Source organism: Corylus avellana, chromosome 2, assembly GCF_965113065.1.
Source record: "Corylus avellana chromosome 2, dhCorAvel1.hap1.2, whole genome shotgun sequence".
NCBI lineage: Eukaryota > Viridiplantae > Streptophyta > Magnoliopsida > Fagales > Betulaceae > Corylus > Corylus avellana.
Window position 1 is genome coordinate 15,700,646 of NC_142491.1, and position 25,394 is coordinate 15,726,039.

A 25,394-nucleotide genomic window follows, 5' to 3' on the forward strand; every position below is an offset into this window, starting at 1 on the left:
ATGATATGTCACATCAGTTTGTAAGAAGTGTATATAGTAAAAGTTATACCCTTAACAGTACTTTTGGGCCAATTTATAACAAAAACAAATGCTCCCTCCCTAGACAAATGATGTGGCATTACGTAGTAGTACGTAGACCGTTTGATACTACAAAATAAAGTCTAGACCATACAATATACATAGAGCATAGACACCAATTTCGCTATCACCATCCCTTGCCACTCCAATTGACTGGAAATGGATGCACTCATCCATATGATGAAACTACAAAAATGGAGGATCAGAGCACCATTCATTGATAACTCCAGCCGTGTTCAGCTACTAGAATCTGGTAAACAAGCCCACTGTCGAAAATTTCGGCAATCAATCTAATATCAACTACTAGGGGGGATTGAGCTGGTTGTGTCACATATGGAAGATAAAATAAGGATCAGATATGCAACGATGAGGCTCATTGCCTTGCACATCGCTGCTAATGATACCCTTGGAATAGAGGAATAGTATTACTTGCAAAACACCTAGAAGAAAATGCCCGCTGGTGTCTGGCAGATAAGTCGACCATTTACATGTAATTGACGGAAAATCAAAAGAGCAATAATTGTACAATCCTCAAAAACACATACATCATAATAAGTGCATTTCTGTCGTTAAAATGACAAGACAGAAAATAACAATAATACAGATAGCACTTTAATGTCAACCAATATATCCGACAACAATATATGCATGTCCTCTACTTAGTTGCCTGAGCGATTATATTACTTATTGAGCTGCGCTGCTCTTTTGCGGCCTCCACCAATGAATCCTAATAAACAACAATATAATGCACTCAGTAAAGTGGGAAAGTCGCCAAACAAATGCAAATGCATTGAGACTAAGAAAAGGTACCTGTGCAGATATCAACCGTGCAACTGTCTTCTTGCTAGACTCCTGAAGTTCGCCAGCAATCAATAGTTCATCCAATATATAGTAGGCCTTCATGTTAAAGAGTAGCAAACAGTGAAGCAAATGAGCTTACTTTCACATCCATATAAAGTACAAATCCAAAAGAATAATGTGATATTATTACTGAGCACATTTGTTATGGCCCATTAAAGCTTGATTTATTTATAAAATGGCGGATAGGCGGACATATAAACTATCCTCAAATGCCAAGGGAATAGAAAAGTTGGCCACAAAGCATGCATAGTGGACATACCTTGTGGAAGTTGAAGATCAAGTCCAGCTCACAGACCTGCAACACATGAGTAAATTACTTTATCACAACCAAATGAAAAGGAAGAAAAGTACTCATATGAATGAGTCACTAACACTGCCAAAATATCGGTCCAGAATCTCCACAAAGTGATGAATTATTTCAAGGACTTCCAATGCATTGTCTTCTTCATCAATGCACATGCAGAAATAGAGACTCGCATACCTGCAAAAACACAATATTGGAACCAGCTCAGAGCTCATGTTAAAGATGGCCAAAAATATTCCTCAGGAAAGAGATTCTCACTATGACAGTGAACAGTGTCATATTCTTGTATTACCTTTTATAAACAACTTTGTATCCTCTCCATTCAACAAAATTACAGAGTTTGGGCCCTCGTGTAAGAATCACTCCACTTAGCTCACGTATAACCTTCTCAAATGCATGATCATGAATTGATGGATATCAATATTGTAAAAAGTGCACTTAAGTTTCAGAAAAATAACAACAATGACAATACTTGAGTCACAACTGAGCTAAAAGAAGGAAGGGAAAAAAGAAAGAGATAAAGAATATAGCACCCAAATATCAGCAATTAAATAAAGGTATGGTAATTGGAAATAAGTACAAATTAACAATCAACCAAACAATTATGATAATTAAAAAAAAAAAAAATGCAGGTGGTACCTTAGTTCTTTCCTTCTGTGTATAAGGTGAATACCATTTTGTCAACCTCACTTTTCCTTGTCGGCTAATGAGAAGCACAAAGTGAATCTACAACAAGTACGGGGACATAAACAATTAAAGAAGTAGCAAATCTAAAAACCTTTGGGCTAGGTTCATTGTACAGTTAAGTAACATGACTTGATGAAAAGGAAACTGCTAATGCCGTCCAAGAAGCCAATACAAAAGTCAATGTAATTAGTTAAGGTTGGAGAACATTGAAAATTTACATGATATGAGATGGTTTAGGCATGCTCAGGTAGCCTACATCCAAATGAGGGGCAAGCGAGAAATGCACACAGATAGATAGAGGAATAAAACAGCAACATTTCCTTCAATTGGGGAAGGGAGTTACTAGTAAAGTACGGCACAATTGTAGCAAGAGTTTCCAAGAGGCGTAAATTATTGACTCCCTCTATTACCTAGGCAACCTATATCACCATTTCTAATGGATTCCTCTCAGATGTAAACGCAGAAACCTCAACAAAAGCATGATCTTACTGACATTGGGTGCGCTAGAAGTCAACCTAGAAACCTTCCAGCTTTCAAAAAAGAGCGAACAGTATCAGTCAAAAACCCTAGAAAATGATAGCGCTGCCATAAATCATGTTCAACAGAGAAGAAAGGCCATGGAATCACTAAAAAGCAGCAGAATGAATGAGTGAATCCCAGCAAACTACTGCAGGATGGTAGTGAGTAGGTAATTTTTTTTTTTTTTGAATGAAATATTTGGACCATTTCTCGATTTATGTGTGTAATCCTTGCCCAAGGGTCATGCTAATCTTCTCAATATCGTTCCAATCCAAAACGACAATGAGTAGTAAATTTTGGTCATGATAGATCAATTGGAGGGGTGAATTGACATGATTCTTGAGCTTAACATAGCCACTAAAATAAAGAACACTCCAATTCTCCTAAATTAGGTTATTCTAACAATTATCACCTGGTAGACTTATCGGTCGGATCCATTAGCAAATGGAAAGATTTGGGGTGATCTCAATATTTTAACCCCATTGACAAACAGAGATCTACAACAGCGAGGCAACATAAGAAGAATTTTCACAAATTGAAAAGAATAGCAGCAGTGGATGAAAAGGCAAATGAGATAGATAGAAATACAAAAGAGCCATGGCCACCGAGCACAGGCGCATCAGATTTCAGAGATATATCAAGCTCGGATCTAATATCCATATCATTCGAATTATGCAAATTCTCGATCAACTAATTTTCTTTTTTTTTTTCCCTAAAAAAAAAAAATTACCATTTCGCTGTGTGTTCGGCGATGATATCAAATGCTCTCCTCTGCCCGAATACTCAAAAGCGCTAAACTACCCAACAATAAAGGAAAATACCAATACAGAGAGATTTCTTCTTCTTCTTCAATCGAGCAAACTGCCAAACCTTTATTACGGGCTCAGATTACGAAAACCAGTATTGGGCCTAAAATCACTTAGGGCCAGGCCTAATCAATACAGTATAATATACAACCCAAGCCCCATTTCTTCTATTCAAATTACCAATTTAGCCCGAAGGAGATTGCTCAAATTGCATGTAATTTAAGATAAACATTGTTCATTATAGGGCTCATTTGTCTTGGACAGTTCGAGTAATCTATGCTCTTATTTTATATTTGCATATTTTTATGTTATGTTCAGAATCGATTGCATTGTGAAATTCAGTCTCTTTTATTTATTACTTTTGGATCTATGTGTTTTGATAAGTTGGCTCCACATTCTTAACTGCCAGAATTTCGTATAATTCAAACAGCTAATTATAGGGCATTGCGATCCAAAAAAAAAAAAAAAAGAGCCTCCACTAACTTGTTAGTTGTTTTTATGCAGCAAGTCTCGCATATGTAACATCACATCTTAGTTGGATAATGAAAAGTATACGAAAAAAATGTTAGATATTATAATTCTATCAAATACTTAGTTAATAATGTTGGCATGACACCCTCAATCAATTATTGGATTTTTTTATTTATTTAACAATATGATTGATCTAAGGGTTAGTCACCATTGGATAGAATTTTAGTATCTAGCATTAAAAAATTAAAAAATTAAAAAAAAAAAATCCATTACATTTTTGTTAGTTAATCATGGAGTAAATAGAACAATTGCCCCCATGCAAAATATTTCCTTCTACCAATTCCTATTTTTTGCCCTATTTCCTTAAATTGAACAAGGTCGGCCTTTGAAATAGTTCAACCATCCTCAATAGTTAACTTTAAGGATAGTTTGAACACCCTCAAGCAATTAGCTTAAAGGGGTTGTTTGCCACCCCCTTTGGTTGGTTTTTGGGGTGATTGGGCTTTTGGTATAGTATGATTCTCTGCAACGATCGCTGAGGATACATCCGGATGCCAATTTTAGCAGTGGTCGGCCACCTAAGTCAATTCTAGGGGTGGTCGACTACCCCTAATCAATTTCTTTCTATTTTTTTTTTTATTTAGGGTGAAATGGTTGAAATTTTGTTACAGAGACATAACAAAGGAATTTATAAACTCATTTTGAAACCACAAAAATTTATTTATTACAAAATCAAACCATACGGACCAATTTAATAATTTTCCCTTTTTATTAACCTCTACTCTTTTTCTGGCCCCCTTTTCCTTTCCCCACTTTTCTTTTTAAAGGAAAACTAATATATCACTACCCTGAATTCGATTCTTTTTTAGGTGCACGTATCATAATCACAATTGCAAGGAAATTATATTTTGATGATCTTGTAGATACAAATATCAACCAAAATCTTTGAGTAACCACTAATGTTATAAACCTATAGAAATGGCAAATGAACAAAGAATATCACTGACTTGTTTCTCAGAGTATGCAACAATACAAAATTCCCTGTCAAATGAGAATGGCTCGAGTTAGCAGAAGGTATACACAGGATGATTTCTATACACGCTCCAATTCTATTACTTTTTACAGTCGAAATGTGAGTCAAGGCTACTTCCCACATTCCCAGGAAGAAAAAAATTTCCCGAATATTTGAACATGCGTGGCTTCAGTTTGCTGATAATATGAATATACTATATGCAACGCCATTGAATCTGTGACAGGTAAACTTAATATGTGATCTTACGAACCTTGGAGAGGATCTCAGTATTCTCGGCTTATGATCCCTGGGAAGATAACCCACCCCACACTCTCGCGAGTAAGGTTTAGGGAGAAATGTACCGGCAAACATCCTATACAGATTGTGGGATATTCATCTTCTCATGAACATCAACAACAAGATTCCGCAGCTCGGGGAAAACTGATATGAGTACTAGTTCTAATATACCATATCCAAGTTGCTTCACACAGATAGAAGACTGCAACATATAACAAACCATATTCAACTTCTTGGAAACAAACAAAAAGCCTAAAACAAAGATAACAAAATTATAAAAATAGATCAGCACCGAGAAGGGATAAGGCTTAACCTGAGTGAAATAATAAATGTCTCTTGCACAACGCCTGTACTGATTATTCCCAAGCAAGCTGACTAAGGCCGTTGGAGCTCCATCTGAAAAAAAAAATAAATAAATAAAAAAAGTTCGGAGGTTAATGTCATCCCATTCCTCAGGTCATGTTAGTCTGTTCAAGCTTCCTAAGACTAGTTTTCCTGTTTCCTAATAATTGAAACTTCCAGGATAATAGGTCCTCCAACATGATATCATAGCCTGTTCTGTTTGTTCAGATCTTGGGATTCCCATGGAAGTCTCTACCTTTTAACCTGTGCAAATCCCATATTTTGTTTGGGCGCCGTGAGGGGCGCTAGGACAAGGGAGGGCTTTTAGTATGGGCTGAGACTGATAAACATAATTGGTCCCCCTCCTAGCAATCATGTAAACCAAACATATAGCACAAGAAAATGGCACAAGGTTCCTGACTCTCTGAACCCTCTTGATGATACATTGCCACACATATTTTCACAACTCCCACCATGTAAGTAGATATTGCTAATTTTTAGTCCGACTTGCTTATAATGAACAGATGAAAAAAATAAAAAATAAAAATAATAAATGCAGCGATAAAATATAATTTTTTATAAATAAAATAAGCATTGAAATATAATGCTACAAAGAAAGGCCAACTTCTCATAAAGTATAAGCCCCAAGTTTTTCTTTTTTGGCTAAGCAATACGCAGGAAAAGGGGATTTTGAAATTCTACAACTCTCAGGTTTTGAAACTCTATTCATACTAAGAGGCTCCCTAGTAAAATTCTAGGCACATAGACAAACAATAATTTAAAGAAAGAAATAAAGCAAATTGCACAATCAAATATTTCCCCATGTACAATGGACACGTCCCACATAAAAAATGTAATGGTTTCATTTGAATAGGGCATACACACACCCCTACAAATTAATTTGAACAAATTGCCAACAAAACCCTATGTTACTATTCCAACTTTCCTGTCAGGAGAACTCTCAGATTTTAGCTTCTTGTAACAAGAACCAAAAATATTCATTTAGATTACTTGGTCTCATCAACCAAGAATAGTCTGAAATGACATCTCTAGTAGAACACAGTCAGATCGCTATTGAGAAACCTGGAATATAAAAAATGCGCACTGAAAAACAAAATAAAAGCAAACGTAAAACGTACCCAAATTAGAAAATAATCATTGACAAACAAACCAAGGAAACCATCTCCAAAGAAATTGACCATGAGTCTCTAGATAAATGTAAAATTTCACAACCGAATGACCTCAAAAGAATAAAAATTGAAATCTTAAAAGAGAATATTACTCACCAAATAGCATTTTCTTGACATCACTTGCTCTGCGAGCAGCCTCAAGCTGTTGTTCAAAAGACACCAATGTGGAGATCTTATTGCCACCAAATTGACTTGTAGTTTGAAAAGGTTTTTGATTAAGTTCAGCATCATCATCGTTACTCCGAGTGTTCCCTACTCTTAGGAAGAATGTGCCATCAGGCCAAAGAACCTGAAAGAAATACATATTATCAAAAGATTTGAATATGGCTCTTTCATATTTCTATATTGCGTCCATCCAATAGCAAGTAAGCGTTTTACCATAACAAATAATTTTAGGAACACAAATTTGAAGATCATTATACAACTTAGAACATGCAATGTCAAGCAGGACTACATGTAATCACTTATTCCCATGTTTGAGCAAACTCGAGGGCAATCTAATTTCAGCCCTAAAAGAGAAAAGGAGGCACATACGGGGTCAGATGCCGATATTCTCAGATGTAGTATCTCTTCTCTTTGCATGAAATATTAGGATCTTCTCCTGGGTGCTTCTTTTAAGTCAAAAGCAATTTGAGATGGGATAGTTGGAAAAATGGATAAAAGATTGGCTAGTTGGAAGAAGATTTACTTGTCTTGGGGTGGCCGCCTAACTCTAATCAAGAGTATGTTATCTAGTTTACTGACATCTTGTTCCTTTTTACTTTACTGCAGGTAAGGCTATTAAATGAACATAGCCACTCACCAACAGGCTCAAGCTTGGCTCAGATAAACTTGACTCGGTCTCAATTCATTTAATAGTTGAGCCGATAGTGAACACAAAATATGCTCAATTATTAAACGAAACAACTCATATAAACTCGGCTCGACTCGGTTAATGTTTGTGCACAAAGATCGTATAAGCTCGGTTTGACTCCTAAACTTGTTCATATATGTGTATATATATAAGTAGTTATTAAGTAATGAGTATGTAATATAGGTTACTTGAATATGTGTATATATATGTTTTGTTATAAATAATCGAGATACCATTAAAAACGTAAGGTGCCCCAAGTATATGGGAATTATACAAGAGAAAATACCTAGCTATAAGAAAAGAAAAAATCACGAAAACTTAAAACCAAAGGAAAAATATAAGCAATTGTCCACAGATAAAGAGTACTAAAGAAAAAAGATCCCACTACCATTTTCAATCTGTTAGCTAGATCTTTGGCAACAATTTTGTACAAACCACCTACTAAGCTAATAGGTCAAAAATCCTTTATGTCAACGGCCCCTAGTTTCTAGGAAATAAGAGAAATGAAGGTAGTCATTGAGGCTTTTTTAAAATGTACCTCTAGCATGAAATTCATGGAAGGTATTCACGATGTCTACTTTAAGCACCTCCCAATGGAATTATTCCTTCTATTCGAATTGGCCACTCAATGAAAGAATTTTGTGCACTTGTCACCCTCTTAACCAAAGTGCCGTCAATTTTTACCTCCAACTCGCCTCCTCCAAAAGTGTTGTCCTCTCCAAATCATTAATCACTGCAGCCTTCCTCGTTATCTCCTCCTCAACTAAGAGCCTGTTTGGGATTATGTTTGAGAAATAGAGCTTTTGGGCAAAAACTTCATTTTTAAGCTTTTACCAAAAGTGTGTTTTTGCCATTTTTAGGCTTTTTGGACCCTTAAAAGCGCTTTTAATTTTTTTTGCCAAACGAGTTTTTTTCGGTCAAACGGGCTTTTTAAGTGTTAAAAGCACTTTTAGAACTCTCAAACACAATTCCAAATAGGCTCCAAGCCTCTCTCTTCCTCCAACCCTTCAAGGGACCATAAATCATCCAAAAGAAGTGGTTTGTTATTCTCTATATTGCCAAACACCTCCTCATTTCAAGCTCATAAATCAGATTGTTGAGCCTCAAGTTTGCGAGCTAGGATGTAACTTAGTGAACCTTGAAACTGGTAAGAGGACCACCAAAACTTCACCCTATCTACAAAACCCTTTGATCTTAGGTACATGCTATCAAACTTAAGTATCTTTTGGCTCTAGGAGTGCCTCCACAATCAAGAAGAATAGGAAAATTATAAGAGCATAGTTTGGGTAGTCTCTTCGGGAGCGAATCAGCAATCTGGGTTTCCCACTATGGGGATACATGGAATCTATCAATTCTAGAATAAGAGGGAGGATCCCTGTTGATAGACTATGTAAAAGAGCCAACCACAAGAGGAATGTCCATGAGTCCCTGATCATAAATAAAATCAGAAAACTCCAATAAAGATGGACAAGTACAGCCTTCACCCAACCTCTCTCTCAAAAAACGAGTTACATTGAAATCCCCCCAATGCACCAGGGTACGTCCCACCAACTTATCAAACTAACCAATTCATCCCATTAAAAACTTCATTGGCATTTGGACTGTAAATACCGCAAACACCCAAGCAAATCGATCCTCAACATTTCAAAATGAAACAGCCACTAAGAACTTAACCATACACTATGATTTTCTCCACCAGACCACCACCCTCCTATCCGACATGAGAAAGACACCACCAGAAGCCCCCTAGAGTCTAAACAACACCAATCTACATGACTGCACCCCCATAAACTATGCGCAATTCTATAGGGCATAATCTCCATTTTGGTCTCCTGGAGACATATAACATCAGTCTTCCACTCTCTGAGTAAACAGTGACATGACACGACCCGCATAACCCGTTTAACAAATAGGTCGTGTTGGGTTGACCCGACCCACAGAGCCCATTTAATAAACTGGTCGTGTTGAATTGACCCAACACTGTTTGACCCATTTAAACATGTCTATGAATTGGAATGCAAAATAATAATAACTTATATGAATTTATAAATATAAAAATGTACTTATATGAATTATAGCCTTTTAGGGGGTTTTGTTTTTAATTGTAAATTTATATATTTATATAGATTATACGAGTCACTAGTGGGTTAAGCGAGTTGACCCAGGATTGACTCGTTTATTAAATGGGTTAATTCGGGTCAACCCAAATTGACCCAAACCCGATTATACAAAACCCTAATACGTTAATTTTGTGTTGGGTTCATATAAAGTTCGTGGGCCGTGTTAAAAATTGTCAGCATTACTTCTCCTCGTTCAATTCTCTAACTTTCCATGATAATATTTAGGCCTCACGGATAAACCGAGAAACCCCTCCCCTTTACTATGGCTTGAACATCTACCCATAGAGTCATAATGATTGAGCAAGATAATCTTTTAGCTCTCTATTACTTCTAACGACTGATTTGGAGTTGGAATTCCACCCCTTCTGGTTATGACTCGCTTCAATGGCTGTAAGCAACACCCTAAATTGCCCTTCAAACCCTTCAGAAGAAAGCCCAACGTGTCAGATGTCCTTCACCTTATGCAAAACCCAACTAGAAGCCATGGCAGGACAACAACTCAGAGGCTCACACACAAAGGAATTCTCCTTGGTGTATAGTACCAATTCCAAACCTGCCACACCATTCCTATCTACACATCAAACCAATCCAGCTTAGAAGGATCTTTAACACCCATAAAGCTAGCTTCACCCACCCCGGCATGTACCCCAATTACTTTTTCCTTATGTGACCTATCTCGTTCTTGTAACTATCCAACCATGTTGCCTCCTTATCTACCTCACAGCCACCCAAAACCCAATAAGTTACCCTCGACAGTTGGTTCATCTCAAGGTGTTGATGTCCTATCCAACTTAGTTGATCTTTCAAAAAGAGCAAGAGTCGACAGAATTCGCTATCGGTGGCCCAGACCTGATAGTAATCACATGTACCGTACCATCGGCGGATTCTGAGTTTGAAGATTGCGCTTGATGTTGTGGTTTGAGTATCCTCCGACAATATCTTAGGCAGAGCACCATCATCGGCTAAGCTATCACTATCAATCTCCAAAATCTCTTTCCCCTTATTGCATAGTTACGACATTTGCTCCAAACCCACCAAGTCATTCGGGATGCCAGCAGCCCCACCAGGACTTGGACTGACACCCACAAAATCCATGATTAAACCCAAAATAGCATAAGTCCATGCCAACATTTACACTCTCCAGGAAATGGGTTTAACTCTGAGTTGCACCTGGTGTTTACAAACCGTCCCTTTTGATTGGCCCACCAACAATGAAAAGGTTCTTAGTTTATCAGGCATGGCACGCGGAATTGGGCCATATGTTGACCTCAGCTCAGTTAACTCCATTGGGCTAGCAACAGAACTTGACCTAGACCCACGTCTATGCTACCTTCCAACCTTTGTACCAACCCAAAATGACCTAGGCCCAGACCCAACCAATTAACCATTCGATCCAACTCCTCTCTCATATGCTCCAACTAGGTTCTCATATCACGACAATGACAACATGGAACCATCTCCCCTTCTACCACCTCTCCATTATGACCATCGTCATCGGTGCAATTTTTGGCTCTAGCCTCACCCGTGGCCCCGTTACAGCTGATCATACGAACCAGCATCCCTGCCTCATTGACATTGGCCGCATGGAGTCTTCTACAACCAACCATCGCCTCCATGTACAACCATTACATTGCCTCTTGCCCCAGCTTTGGCTTCTTGGTCGCTTGAATACGCACCACCTTATTTGTCAATGCATTCCCACAAAAAGCTATCCCCGAACGAGCGATTCCATTACCTTCGCCAAACAATGGCTGAGAAAACCCTCCCTTTCCTCCCCTTCTTCCACCACCATCTTATACACCAAATAAAGCTGCAACATTTCGCAGTTTGATCACCTAGCCGTACCAACCATTACCTTCTCGGCCCTCTGGTATAACAATGGAGCCACGCCGCCCACCACCACCTATTCACCAATGACCAAATAGCGACCATATATGTACGCATGTCATTGAACGATGAAAGCTTTTGAGCCCACTCAAGTTGACTTCAAAAACTCCTTCGTCGCCTTTACATTAAGCAGCTCCTCCATGAAATCCACCAACCAAAGCACAATAACTTTACCCAAAGAAACAGAATGCATAAAGCCCTTGCTCCTTTCAGAAGCACGTAAAACATGGACTCCTTCATCTAATGCAAACTCAAATGATTTTGATTCTACAAATATCCATCTAGAAAGACCCATCGCAGCATCACACTAAAAATAAAAACAACACAAGCACCATTGCAGGAAAATCCAGCAACTGCTGAGAGAAGACAGTATGCGCCTAGGCACACTGTCAAAACAGGCATAGGCATATACAAAAATGTATCATCCAATGTCTTTGAACTGAGATATATTTTAAATAAGTGTTAAGTAAAGGTTTTACGTTTGAAGCCTTCTTTCATTTTTTAAATAAAGCCTACATTTGACTACATTATTTAACCTTGAGCAAGCAAAGTTGATCCTACTGGAATTCATATAATGCATATAACGACTTGAACTTTTAGGGGTTGAATTTTGCACCAAGGAGTGAGCCAACGCTACGGTTGGACTCACCCCTTCCTAGTCCATAGACACAATGAGAAATGCCAGGGAAAGGAAATCCTTCTACTAAAGAAATACACGGTAAGCCCATGATCTATATGGCAAACAATTTAGACACTGTAAGAATAGTTATTTAATCAAGATTCAGCGGTACTCATGTAAAGCAAGACATGCATCAATTACAGATGCAGCTCCAAATCAGTGAGTTGGTAAACATCATTCCAGAAATTTGAAGATAGTTATGATTGGTTGAATACTTACATCTTGAACCCACCGAATCCCTTGAGCGATAACATCATCTCTCCGAAGCCAATGAATCTGCCTCAAGAGCCAATCATCAATTGCATCTTCCATTATTAACTGTAATATTTGTTTTGATATCCAAAAGACCTGTCTTCTGCATTAACAGAAATAAGTATTAGGGACCAATCAGTTACTTACAGTAATCAAACAAGTTAAAGCATCATTGCATCTTATCGTGTTTAATACAATTACATCAGTCCAAAAGACCCCGAAATTGCACGAAGGCCTAAATGATAGCGATAAGAAACCTTATAAGCTGTAGATGATTCTTTATAATCATGAAATGGAGCAACAAAGTGTTATGCCAGGGAACAAGATGGAAGATTTTTTCAGGAATAAATACCAAATCTTGAAAAAACCAGAAAGAACCAAACAAGCCAACAATCTCTAAAATAATCAAAGTATGAAAGAAAAGAGTCATTTGAAAATATTTATAAGAGAAAAGAAAAAACAAAAATAAAAGTTGAAAATAAATGGAGAAACACCTAATGTCAATAGGGCCACATCTAAATCAATGTCTGGGTATAAGGGGGACCACATGTAAATAGATATAGAGCAAAAGAAAACAATACGAAGACGGCATATTACAAAACTCACTCCCAAAATTGAAAAACAGAAGGGCTACTTAATAAAAGATCAGGGGAAAAACTCATAATTGATAACCAGGCCAAGCTTGACACACAGCCTTCACACCAACTGAATCATGCCCAAGAGAGAAGATGCTCAAGATATAAATCTAATGCTAAAGGTGATCACAACAATACAAAAGAGATCTAAATGAAGATGGCATAAAGTATTCTTTCCCTCTCTTCTTTCCCAAGCTTGGCGCTGTTGAAGGCCGTTGAAGAGGACCTTCAGCGGGATATTAAGGTTGCTCGGCCCAAGTCTAAAGGCGAAAGGGAGTTGTTCAATTTGAAGGGCTCCGTTAATTATGGCGACAGAATAATGAAATATTCTGTCTTCCCTTTGAGGCAAGACAATATATTGAAATAAAACAAAGGGTAAGAACACTTTATGCCATCTGCTACACACAATTCCAGAAGCATCAACTTACTATAGAGCTTAAGCATACCTCACGTTACTCAAACAAATTCACTAACTCAGAAAGAGAAATGTCACATAAAAGAGCATACGGAATACCATAATTTTTGAAGGAAAAATAAAAAAATAAAAAAAAAAAATAAATAAAGGCAAACTGAAAGACTAGGCATTGAACAGCACATAAACATGACTCCATAGCAATGACTGCTTTTCAAAATTTCTGAATTAAGACAATGTAGCTCACCTCAGCCAGCCTCTTCTCTTGAGCTGAAACACCTTATCAACTAGATTCAACAGAGGAACACTTACATTTGGCGGAGTCCACTGCAAGAAAATCCAACCATAAACAACCATAGAATTTCAACACAAACCAAAGACACACAACAACGGGAAAATTAGCTAGCTACATCAACTAAGATAGCCATTATGGGATACACAAGGTCTCTTTACAGCCAGAGGTTACACATTAAATGCAAAAAAAATGAACTCAGCATGATACCTCAGGTGGCATTCCAACTGGGTCCTCCAAATGATTTGAGAATAAAGGAAGATTTGCAGCTGGAAATCCACCCTGGTGTATACCAGATTTTACCACTAAATCATGCCTCTTCTCAGAACCTAAGTTCCTAGGGTCTTTGCCATGTTTGACTACCCGTGGTGGAAAACTCTTAGAGTTCAATTCATTGTCTGAATGCCACCCATTAGTGTTTTCACTATTGACTTCCTCATGGCCATGATTTTCATCCTTGTCGCCTTCTTCATAATCAGAAAAGCTATTCGCAGTTTCCACAGTATTATTACTTGAAAGATGTTTATTGATCTCATCTGCATTCCAGGATAAGTTCCGGGTGGATATTGAAGAAGAAGCTTCATAAGTGGGTAAAGGACCAACAACTTTACGCATTAAGCCATCTGAAACCCCTTTGAATTGGCGTACAATATCATCCACCGCATCATCCACATTGACTGTTTGAATTTTTCAAAATTACCAATAAAAGTAAAATGTAGGAGGAAATGGAAAGCAAAGGAGAAATTATAATAGCGTCCAAATAGATCATCTCAATTAACATTTAGCTCATAATACAAACAATTAGCATAATCAACAATTACAGAAATCATCCATGTAAGGATTTAAAAAAAAAAAAAAATTGAAGATGGAGTATCATGGTCCTTCCTTTCTTTCCATTAAATATGTACTGAGAAAATTAAAAAGGAAAAGCCATGTTCACACAAGAGCTCGCCCTCAAGCAAGTGGCCAGAAACTGAAAGAATGGGGCACTTTTGAACAAATAATCTGCTTCACTCTCTGATGAGATGTTTGATACAATCCACGAAAAACAGTGTTATTATTCATCTGTAAATATATGCAGAAGTTATTATTCATCTGTAAACAGTGTTATTATTCATCTGTAAATATATACAATCCACGAAAAACAGTGTTATTATTCCACGAAAAACAGTGTTATTATTATTCATCGGTTTTTGCTTTCTCCGGAATGGGAAGACCATTACCCAGCGGTGGCACAAAGAAGACTTCAACGCTTGCTTTCCGATCACTTTCCTTTATTGTTGGATTGTGGGACCCCTTGTGGAGGTAATAAGTCTTTTAAATTTGAAAACATGTGGCTTAAAGCAGAGGGTTTTGTGGATAAGGTATCTAATTGGTGGGGGTCGTATTCGTTTGAGGGTTTACCCAGTTATGTGCTTGCTAATAAATTGAAATCCCTTAAAACGGACTTGAAAAAGTGGAATGAGGAGGTGTTTGGGGATATTGGGAAGAAGAAGAAAGAGCTGTTGGGAGGTATTGAAGAGCTGGATGAGGTGGCAGAGTCGAGAGGTTTAGACCAGGAGGAGAAGAGTCGGAAGGTTGACTTGTTGAAAGAGTTGGAGAATACCTTGTTGTGTGAGGAAATTCATTGGAGACAAAAATCGAGAGCGTTGTGGCTCAAGGAGGGGGATCGAAATACTCGTTTCTTCCACAAGATGGCTAATTCTCATCGTAGGGGAAATCGTGTGGAGGTGCTTAGTATCAATGGTGAATTATCCGGGGACCCAGCTGCAATAAAAGATCACATAGTGCAGTACTATCAAGGCTTATACTCGGAACAAAGTTCTTGGCGTCCTAGAATGGATAACCAGCCGTTTTTGTCTATTGATGAGGAGGACAATAGGTGGTTAGAAAGAGACTTTGAGGAAAAGGAGGTTTGGGAGGTGGTAAAAAGCATGGATGGTGACAAGGCCCCGGGTCCAGATGGCTTCTCCATGGCTTTTTTTCAAGCTTGTTGGGGAGTAATTAAACAAGATGTTATGGCGGTTTTTGCTGAGTTCTATCGAAGACGTCAATTGGTGAAGAGCTTGAATGCTACTTTTATTTCCTTGATTCCGAAGAAGGCGGAAGCGGTGGAGATGAAGGACTTTAGGCCCATCAGTTTGGTGGGAGGGGTGTACAAAATTGTTTCTAAGGTGCTTGCCAATAGGTTGAAAACTGTTTTGGGTAAGGTCATCTCCTATTCCCAAAATGCCTTTATAGGGGGTCGGCAAATCCTTGATTCCATTCTCATTGCCAATGAAAGCGTGGATAGTCGCATGAAATCAGGGTTGCCAGGTGTTCTTTGTAAATTGGACTTGGAAAAGGCCTATGACCATGTCAATTGGGACTTTGTTTTGTATTTGCTGCATAGGTGTGGTTTTGGAGAAAGGTGGAGGGCTTGGATAGAGTGGTGTATTAAGTCGGTGAGATTCTCCATTCTTGTGAATGGCACGCCAGAAGGCTTCTTCAAGAGTTCGAGGGGAATCCGGCAAGGGGATCCTCTCTCTCCCTTGTTGTTTGTGCTAGTTATGGAGGCTTTGAGTAAAATGGTAAATGCGACGGTAGAACAAGGCCTTTTGAATGGTTTCTCGGTGGGAAATAGGGTCTTATCGGAATTGAGGGTCTCTCACTCTTTATTTGCGGATGATACTTTGATCTTTTATGAAGCTTCTATTGAGCAAATCCGGTATGTACGTCTTATTCTTTTATGTTTCGAAGCTGTATCGGGTTTAAAAGTGAATTTGGGAAAATCTAAGATTGTGGCAATTGGTGAGGTGGAGAACATTGGGGTGTTAGCTAGTATCCTTGGGTGCAGTGTTGCCGAGTTGCCTATGAAGTATTTGGGTCTCCCTCTAGGGGCGCCGTACAAGGATACGGTTATGTGGAATGATGTGATTGAAAAGATGGAGCGTCAGTTGGCGGGTTGGAAGAGGATGTATCTCTCTAAAGGAGGTCGCCTAACTCTTATTAAGAGCTCTTTGGCTAATCTTCCGACTTATTTCTTGTCTTTGTTTCCGATTCCTATAAGTGTAGCTAAAAGGATTGAGAAAGTCCAAAGAGATTTCTTGTGGGGAGGAATGGGAGATGAGACTAAAATGCATCTTGTTGGTTGGAATCAAGTTTGTCGTCCCCTTCGTTATGGAGGTCTTGGCATTCGGAAGATGCACCAATTTAATCAAGCTCTTTTGGGGAAGTGGCTTTGGAGATATGCGAATGAGAGCGATGCTTTTTGGTGTAAGGTTATTAAAGCTAAGTATGAAGACAAGGAAGGTGGGTGGTGCACAAAGGAGGTTTCAGGCTCCCATGGTGTGGGTCTTTGGAAGCACATTCGTCAAGGGTGGAATTTTTTTGTTAAAGGGATCCGGTTCGAGGTGGGGGAGGGTTCGAAAGTTCGCTTTTGGCATGATGTTTGGTGTGGGGAGAATTCCTTGAAACAAGCTTTCCCGTCCTTATTTAGTATTGCCAGACATAAAGAAGCTTGGGTGAAGGATAACTTTACTTGGAGGAATGGGAGAGTTGAATGGAATGTTATTTTTGTTAGGCCCGTTCAAGATTGGGAGCTGGATTTGGTTTCTCCTTTTTTTGATCGGTTGTATTCTTGCAAGATTTCCTTAGGAGTGACTGATCGTATGTGTTGGATTTCGTCCAAGAAAGGTAAGTTTGAGGTTAAGTCGCTCTACAAGGCTTTGTCCCACTCTTATCAAGAGGTGTTTCCTTGGAAGAGCATTTGGTGTACTAAGGCTCCCTTGAGAGTGGCTTTTTTTGGGTGGACTGCAGCCCTAGGCAAAATATTGACGCATGATAATTTGCGTAAAAGAAACATAGTGGTTATGGAGTGGTGTTGTATGTGCAAAAAGTCCGGAGAGACAGTCGATCATCTTCTTCTCCACTGTGAGCTCGCGAGTGCTCTTTGGCAGTCGATCTTTATTCGGTTTGGATTGCATTGGGTCATGCCTTGCAGGGTGAGGGACTTGTTCGATAGTTGGTGGTCGGGAGGTCGTTCCCGAAGCGCAGTTGTGTGGAAGATGATCCCTCTGTGTCTTATGTGGTGTATATGGATTGAAAGAAATGCTAGATGTTTTGATAATTCCACTAGGACTATAGAGGAATTGACCCATTTCTTCTTCTTTACTCTCTACTCTTGGACGGCCGCTTGGCTAGCTCCTTTAGAGATTAGTTTCACTGATTTTCTTTTTCATTTCTCTCCCTCTTAGGTGCTCTCGTTTATACTTCCCGTGTAAATGGGTTGCGCCCCTCTGCGCTCTTGTTTTATATCACATAATTACTTATCAAAAAAAAAAAATATGCAGAAGCAGCAAATATTCTCCTTCCAGAAAACGCAAAGTCCAAAAGGAAATAAAAAATTTTGAGTGAACAAACAAACTAATCACCACAATAAAACTCAAAAAATGAAGACAAAGTAACCATAAGGAATGGCCAATTTTACAACTAAATGGAAAACTGTCCATCTTTTTAAAACGACATTGGAAAATGACAAATGGAGGAGAAAGGGGTAGAGTAGCATGTTGTACATTAAATCATTATTATCTAGGCCGCCAGTTCATTTTTAAGATTTAATTTTTTTAGCTCCTTTCTGGATCATATGGATGCTCCTGATCTTAAGGAGTTGAGCTATTCTGGCTGGTAGGGGCCATTTTTGTATACAAATTGTACCCTTGGGTTCATGCTATTTCCTCCACTTTTAGCAATGACATTGACAGGTTGTCTATTTATCCCACCGAAAAAAGAAAAAAAAGGCGGGGAAAGAAAGATTGCTGCTCATATTGCAAAACTGTCAGCTCAGAGTCCTTAACTAGATGATGCACAAAACTCTGTTCGGAGTTCCTAATTACATGATTGGCAAGACAACCACAGCCAGTATATATCTTTATTGACAATGACTACTTATATTGTACCACAAGGCAAAGTTGATAGAACTCAAATCCAATCTCCTGATATCCATCAGTAGTCCACCGACTTGTATAGCACCCAATCAAGTTGTATGACAAACCAACAAGCAATTCAAAGATTTAACAGATGTTGAACATCGGCAGACTAATTTGCACACCACCACATACAAAAATAGTTACAACCTAAACATAGAAACAGCTATGGTGATCCAAAAGCCAAGAAGAAAAACCACGTACCTGCCAAGGTTCTCATAACTGAGGAAGATTTTCCAAAAGAGTAATTCTTCAACAAAAGAAAAGTTGTTTAACAGGTTCAGATATCCATCCACTAACCCCAGAGAATAAATAAATAAGACAAGATAAAACAACAATAAGATGTTCATCTAAATTTGGTGCAATGAATTTCAAGAGATGCACACCTTCGAGGAAGCACTCAAAAAATCCCACACTTCATGTTGTTCAGCAACATTAGCTATTGACAAGAGATCCTGGGACAGAAAATAAAATTAGAGCAACAGGATCATGTGCAAAAGAGAAGTCTTATAAAAACAATGCACAAGGGGCTACATAATACTTGTAGATATTTATCAAGCTGAATGCAGCGCTGATGAACAAAAGCGTCCTCTGTGCTTGATGAGAATATCCTTTTAGGAGGCAAATGTAACGTATAATTAGGAATGTCTTTAAGATGTCGATGCAATCGCTCAAAATTCCTGTATCTGCAGACCATAAAAGTAATAAGTTAAAAGAAAGATTAAAACCAAAAGAAAATCCAGATCCAGATGGAGTGATGAGGATCTTGAAACTCCGTGAACTTTCTTTGCAACTAAAAGTAAGCAGTTTGAATAAAAATACACTGAACATAAGAACATAATGTAGGAACTATGTTATAATTATGACACAGATGAGAAAGAAACCTTCTTTTCACAAACCAAGTCCTATTTTCTGCATCTGTCACTGCAATTGAATAAACTGCAAAAGATTTTGACCCAAGTTTCTCAAAGTATGCTCCCATAACCTGTAGAGACATAAGTAGACAATGCAACGATCAACTTAAACTGGGAGCAAGCGTTTGTATAGCAAAGTCCAGAAAGTGTTCTAATTTATATACTCCATTTCATAATGATTCTACTAGCAGCTCAAATTACAAATCCGGACTATCACATGACCATTACAGCAAAAGAATGCTCACCCGGGACCTGAGCTTAGGAACTTGCTGGGCCTCACTGTAAAGCACCACATCTGAAGCACTCCTACCACTATGCTCTTCACTACGCCAGCCAAAATTGGGGCTATAGAACTCTGAAATAATGGGCCTTCCAGGCTCTTCTGTAAATTTCTTTTCTGCACCAGGTTGGGCTATCAAAGCAGAAGTACTATTGGATCTCTTAAGCCGACTTTTATTTCCATCAGTTGCAAGACTACTAGTATACTCCAATTCGTCAACGAGCCGCCCTTCCCCAAAACTGAATTCCTTGTTATGATCCTGAGGGAACTGTTTCCCAGTTTCGTTCGAAACACTTAATAGATTATCAATACTTTGTCCATGAGTTAGCTGCCTTACAGCTATACCATCCGTTCCTATGGATATTTCAGGCTTGTTGGTTAACATTTCCTTCCCCAGATCTTTACTAGATACAACACTTATTATTCCAGAACCCTTTACTATAGGATCTTGAAAACCTGCTTTAATATTCTTGTGCTCTTTCTTTTTATAATTTCTTCCTTTTGTCCACAGGTTCTCAAGATTTTCAGGAGTAAGAACTTCAGTTCTTCTCTGGTTCGCCGCCTCCAGGTGTCGTGCCCAATCAGCAGACCGGTATTTCATACGCACTTCTGTGCTATATTCCAAGGATGTTTCTCTCTGACTGTCAATTTCAGCCACTGTTATATCAGTCCCTTGATTAGAGGATGAATATTTCCTTGAGTTAGGATCATCATTGCATACACCCCCTGCAGTGAGAGGATGATCATGGGGATGAACCGCCACATTAGTCGACTGATAACTGCCTACCCCTTTAAGGTTGTCATCTTTAGCAGCAAGCAAAATGTATTCGATCAACTCATTGATGTATCTGATACAAGAGAATGGTTGATCAAAGTGGATCAGATGCTCCATTGAAGGAGAAAGGAATAGAAAATTTTAGTTATCAGCTAACACACATATGAATGGATCATCTATATACCGAGGAAAATAAGATATTCAACACAAGCAGTGGCAAGTCTAAAATCGTCCCTATATTTTTAAAAGTAAAAAACATAAAAACGCCTTGATGTCAATAACGTTACACTGAAATCAGTTTACAAAACCAATAGGTTTTAAGACAAACAATGCTTAGAAGCAACAGATTGCTACCGCATTTTTTTCTTTTTCTCGGGATTAATACTGTAAAATACTGAATGAATCATTCAAAAAACATACCCAGGGCTTGCAAAATTCATAACTGGTTGAATAACCAAGCAAGTTACAAGTTCACGAGCGATAGATCGAATCAAAGGAGATTGAGCTTCTCGTGGTCTGAGTACCACAGCTAACACTCCACCTATTAGCCGTTGAAGAACCTGTGAGAAATATAAAGCATCAAGTGGATTCAAAAGAAAAAATTGAAGAGAAAAACATATTTACATAAGAACACTCCACTCACACCTTGTACTCACTCTCAGGAGATATCAACGCAGGATGCAGCTCCTTAGAAGCCATAAGATGGTGTTTCAGTCTTTCATCTCTCTCCTCAGACGACAGTGTTGCCATAACTTCAACACCTATAGCAGCTTGGTTTCTTCTGAAGAGGTCCAAGTTATCCCCTACTAAATCAACTAGATCCCTGAAACATTAGACAGTCATTTAATTCTGACATTCAAGTATCCAGCTATATTGTCCCTGAAAAGCTTCCAATTGACTTAGATTATTTTCTTGTACCAGAAGAAGAAAGCAAAAAAATTATAATATTAATAATAATACCTAGTTAGCAAGTCAACGAGGTTTAACTCTTTAACCCTTCCTGAGATTTCACCAAGAGCATCCATGATTATTGCACGGATCTGCTCAGGGAACTCTCTGTCTGGCGTAATTTCTGAATACCACAAATTCACTACAAAATCCTTCAATATTTTATCAATAAAATCGCTCATTGCAGCCTCAACAATGGGGGAATCAACTTTCCTTTTCCATTTTGGCGGAGGTGGCATGGTAGAAAGGCGTGAATCATTCACCGACAACTGTTTCTTCTCCAAATGAGATAAATATGTTCGTGGACGAACTGATCGAACCTTCCAACGGAACTCTACCTCATTAAAAATAATGCGTAGTGCAGAAAGAAACATAATTGATATGGGTATATTCATCCACATTGATTTACTTGTATCTGCAATAAAAAAGAAAGAGTTGATAGCAGACATACACTCGATCAAAGGTGAAAGAAACGCTTATATGTCAGTTTAATATCTACGTTGTCAAGATGATAGAACCAGCTAAAATATCACTAGTAACATCAGAAAAGCAACTCTCATGGGTGGTGCTGCAGAGCTGTCCAAGTGCGACCAGGTTGAAACCTCAAAATGCATCCAAAACGAGGACCCCAAGACTCACGGCAGCCTGCCACTTGTCACTGAAAGCTGTGACCATTCTCATGACAACCACAGTGATCGAGCTAATGTGATCACAAACCTCCTTTGAGGAAATAAAAAAAGGTCCCATATGTATCACTAGTTAGGACCCCAGAAACGAAAAGGTGCTACTGCGCCTAAATAAGCATTTGGCTTAGCTAAATTTAGTTTTTACATTTCAAAAAAAAAAAAAAACGGCCAACTAATTTATCGTTCCCTTTCAATTTCCACCAATATATCAGTAACCAAACAGAGGGTTAGCTACTAGTTCTTGATTCCAATCATAAAATGGTAAAATCAATTTAAAATCGAATGAAAAGCACACATTGCCACATCGATTCGGAGTTATTAAACAAAGCTTGCAGTATTTGATACATGCAAAGCAAACTCAATCACAAAAACATTCTAGAACCATCAAAGAAGAGACTACAGTGTCTAATTCGAGATTGTATACCCCAGAAACTACACAAATAATTCTAAGCCCAAAATTCAAAAACTTACGCGTTAAGAAGTAGGAAACAGCGAAAATACACAAAGCCCACCAAACAGTTCGAAGCTTGGCCTCTTCAATTAGATCCTGTATGGCCTCCATCGCCTTCATTCTCTCGAAACCCTAGCCAGAATACTACTCTGAATAACTAGCGCAAACGAATTCCGTCCCCAAATCAAAGAATTGAATTTGGGCCAATCGTGTAATCCCAATCGTCAGCATCAAAATCAATCAGGGACGCCCACGAGGGTTTTGGTTGGTCCAACACATATTCGGCAAAAGAATTCCCCAGCAACCGAGAAAGTATATACCTGAATTTGTCGCCCTTTAGCTGTTTCACTTTCTTTCTCAGTCGGACTACGTCGGAGGAGAGAGACACAGGTGTTCAAATGCGCTTCTGCCACCTCAGCGTCCAAAGAAAAAAAATAATAATTTGCTTCTCAATTTAAGGCATGTTTGAAATTGCATTTAACACTTAAAAAGTCCGTTTAAAAATAAAATATATTCGTTTAGAATCTGTTTCAGATTGCGTTTAAGAAATAATGCTTTTAAGTCAAAAAGCACTTTTGAGCAAAAGCTTCATTTTTAAGTTTTTGCTAAAAGTGCGTTTTGATCATTTTTAAGCGTTCTGAGTCCTTAAAAACGCTTTTAATTTTTTTATCAAACGAGTACTTTTTTCTTCAAAATGATTTTTTTAGTATTAAAAACACTTTTAGACCTCTCAAACACAATTCCAAACAGGCGCTAAAGTCTAAAAGGTCTACAAATTGCTAAAATATTCTTTAATAAAAACTTAAATATATATATATATATATATATATATATATATATATATATATTTTTTTTTTTTTTTTGTCAAAAAACACTTTTTGAATTAAAAGTCATGTTTCTCGAAAGCAATCTCAAAGCGCGTCTTACTTGTCAAAAGAAAAAAAAACAAGAAAATTGCGTTTCTGCCATAATAAGAAATAGGTCACATACTTGCATCAATGATTCATTAGAAAAAAAAAAAAATGAATCATTAGAAAGAGGGCAAAGGCGACTTTTGAATTTTCTAGCTTGATGACAAATGTGTCACACTGTCATGACCAAATAGAACTTTTTTTCATTTTTGGCTTTCGGTATTTATCAATTATCCAACATATTTCGGTTTTTATTATAATTTTTTTAAAAAAAAAATATATATATATATATATATATATTACAATTACTTATTTTCGATTATGATTGAAGTGGCATTACCACTTAAATTGTTAAATTGGTTTACAAGAGGCTTATTATAAAAACTATAGTATCTCAAACTATAGGGTCTTAATCTTATTTTATGTTGCTGTTTATCTTTTTATTAAGCAACCTCTGACCACATAATTTACTTGCAGTTGGCAGATTACGATTTTATTCTTGCTCGACAGGTTGGAATAATGGAAGGAGGAGAGGTGGCCACGTTAATATTTTTGATGCGAGTGATGAATTCAGCCAAGTCAAGTGTACGAAATAGTCTATTTCGGCGTGCGTTTGAAGGATTAAGATCCTCTCTATTTTATTTGAACTAAAAAATATTGAGTTAATTATAGTGAAGGAGTATTTTTATTCTCTCAAAAAGTAAAAAGACAAAAATACCCCTCTACTATAAAATTGAAAAGGATCCTGTTCCGTAATTGAGGGGCTTAAAAGTGCATTTAATACTCAAAAAGTTCGCTTAAAAGAAAAAAAAATACATGTTTGATAAAAATAAAATTAAAAATTAAAAGCGTTTTTAATGGTAAAAGAGCTTAAAAATTACTTAAACGCACTTTTAACAAAACTTTATTAAAAAATACTTTTTAACTTAAAAACTTCTTCTTTTAAATACAATCTCAAACATATTTTAAAATGCAGGTCGGAAAAAGTCCCGTAATTATTTGCAGCGGACTGGGCTCATTCCCTTGGTGGCTACTGGTTTTGGATCCACAATTCCCTCTTTCTCTCCTTTCCTTTTCTACCCATCCACGAATACGATCAAACATAAAGACGGAAACAAAAAAAGAGAGAAATATACAATTGAAAATTTGAAACAACACTTGAATATAAAAATTTATATCCCCTTTTCTCCCTCTCCCTCTTTGATTATATATATGAGAATAACTTCCGTTCGGTTGTGGCAAAAAACCCTCATTTTCTGCCCACCAATGTAAATGTGACACCTCAGCATGGAACAAGTTAAGAAAATAAAACCAAAACACCAGATTATTTCTTCATTCTCCACACCTCAGACGCACAGCACCCTTCACAACCATCACCGCCCGCCGCCGCCTGGTCCCATAGGTGCTGCCCATCTCAAATTGCGCCGCCGCCACGCAGTCCTGACCATCACTGCTCAGAACTACCGAGAAGAGAGAGATGGAGAGAGACTGAGAGAGAGGGAGAGAAAACCCACACAAAGCCGAGAAGGGCGGCGCTGGGGTGGCCTGCGAGCCACCCCGTGGCCATGGGGTGGTTGCGCCGGCCACCCCGTGGCCTGGGAGTGGCCCGGCGGGCCCACCCCAGCCAGATCTGGGGTGGCCTGCGAGCCACCCCGTGGCCTGGGGGTGGCCGCGCGGGCCACCCCGTGGCCTGGGGGTGGCCGCGCCGGCCACCCCGTGGCCTAGGAGTGGCCGCGCGGCCACCCCATGGCCTGGGGGTGGCCACGCC

General features: G+C 38.3%; 2 protein-coding genes and 1 non-coding gene across 4 annotated transcripts; all 3 read right to left on the minus strand.

The window, feature by feature from the left end:
• Positions 1–473: 473 nt before the first annotated feature.
• Positions 474–3,305, minus strand: LOC132184921 (Clathrin adaptor complex small chain family protein). The gene is made up of 7 exons (XM_059598713.2): positions 3,180–3,305; positions 1,883–1,969; positions 1,536–1,627; positions 1,312–1,420; positions 1,199–1,234; positions 889–975; positions 474–805 (listed from the first exon to the last, which is right to left on the minus strand). Exons 1-7 carry the CDS (start codon positions 3,180–3,182, stop codon positions 734–736), a joined length of 486 nt encoding a protein of 161 aa, XP_059454696.1. The 5' UTR covers positions 3,183–3,305; the 3' UTR covers positions 474–733.
• LOC132168280 (U6 spliceosomal RNA) lies at positions 2,642–2,745 on the minus strand. Its single transcript, XR_009438798.2, has one exon. It is a non-coding gene; the product is annotated as a U6 spliceosomal RNA (small nuclear RNA).
• A 1,353-nt stretch (positions 3,306–4,658) lies between the features above and the next one.
• LOC132181218 (phox domain-containing protein) lies at positions 4,659–23,094 on the minus strand. Of its 2 annotated transcripts, XR_009440233.2 has the most exons (16): positions 22,736–23,094; positions 21,591–21,993; positions 21,276–21,453; positions 21,051–21,190; positions 19,821–20,703; positions 19,546–19,646; positions 19,203–19,347; positions 19,048–19,116; positions 18,866–18,911; positions 13,908–14,374; positions 13,653–13,732; positions 12,326–12,461; positions 6,664–6,856; positions 5,349–5,431; positions 5,010–5,237; positions 4,659–4,767 (listed from the first exon to the last, which is right to left on the minus strand). XR_009440233.2 is itself a non-coding variant. In XM_059594338.2 (15 exons), exons 1-15 carry the CDS (start codon positions 22,833–22,835, stop codon positions 5,112–5,114), a joined length of 3,150 nt encoding a protein of 1,049 aa, XP_059450321.2. In that variant the 5' UTR covers positions 22,836–23,094; the 3' UTR covers positions 4,659–5,111. The 2 variants fall into 2 exon arrangements, 1 of the variants encoding a protein (XP_059450321.2); XM_059594338.2 differs by having other exon boundaries at positions 4,659–5,237.
• Between the last annotated feature and the right edge of the window lie 2,300 nt (positions 23,095–25,394).

Excerpts from the sequence above, each read along its gene's own strand:
- LOC132184921 (XM_059598713.2), bottom strand. Across the intron at positions 1,421-1,535 it reads TACAAAGTTGTTTATAAAAG|GTATGCGAGTCTCTATTTCT; the intron begins GTAATACAAGAA and ends GTGTTTTTGCAG. Across the intron at positions 1,235-1,311 it reads TGGACCGATATTTTGGCAGT|GTCTGTGAGCTGGACTTGAT; the intron begins GTTAGTGACTCA and ends CATGTGTTGCAG.
- LOC132181218 (XM_059594338.2), bottom strand. The coding sequence starts at position 22,835 with ATGAAGGCGATGGAGGCCATACAGGATCTAATTGAAGAGGCCAAGCTT. Across the intron at positions 20,704-21,050 it reads ATGAATTTTGCAAGCCCTGG|ATACATCAATGAGTTGATCG; the intron begins GTATGTTTTTTG and ends CTCTTGTATCAG. Across the intron at positions 19,647-19,820 it reads TTCCTAAGCTCAGGTCCCGG|GTTATGGGAGCATACTTTGA; the intron begins GTGAGCATTCTT and ends ATGTCTCTACAG.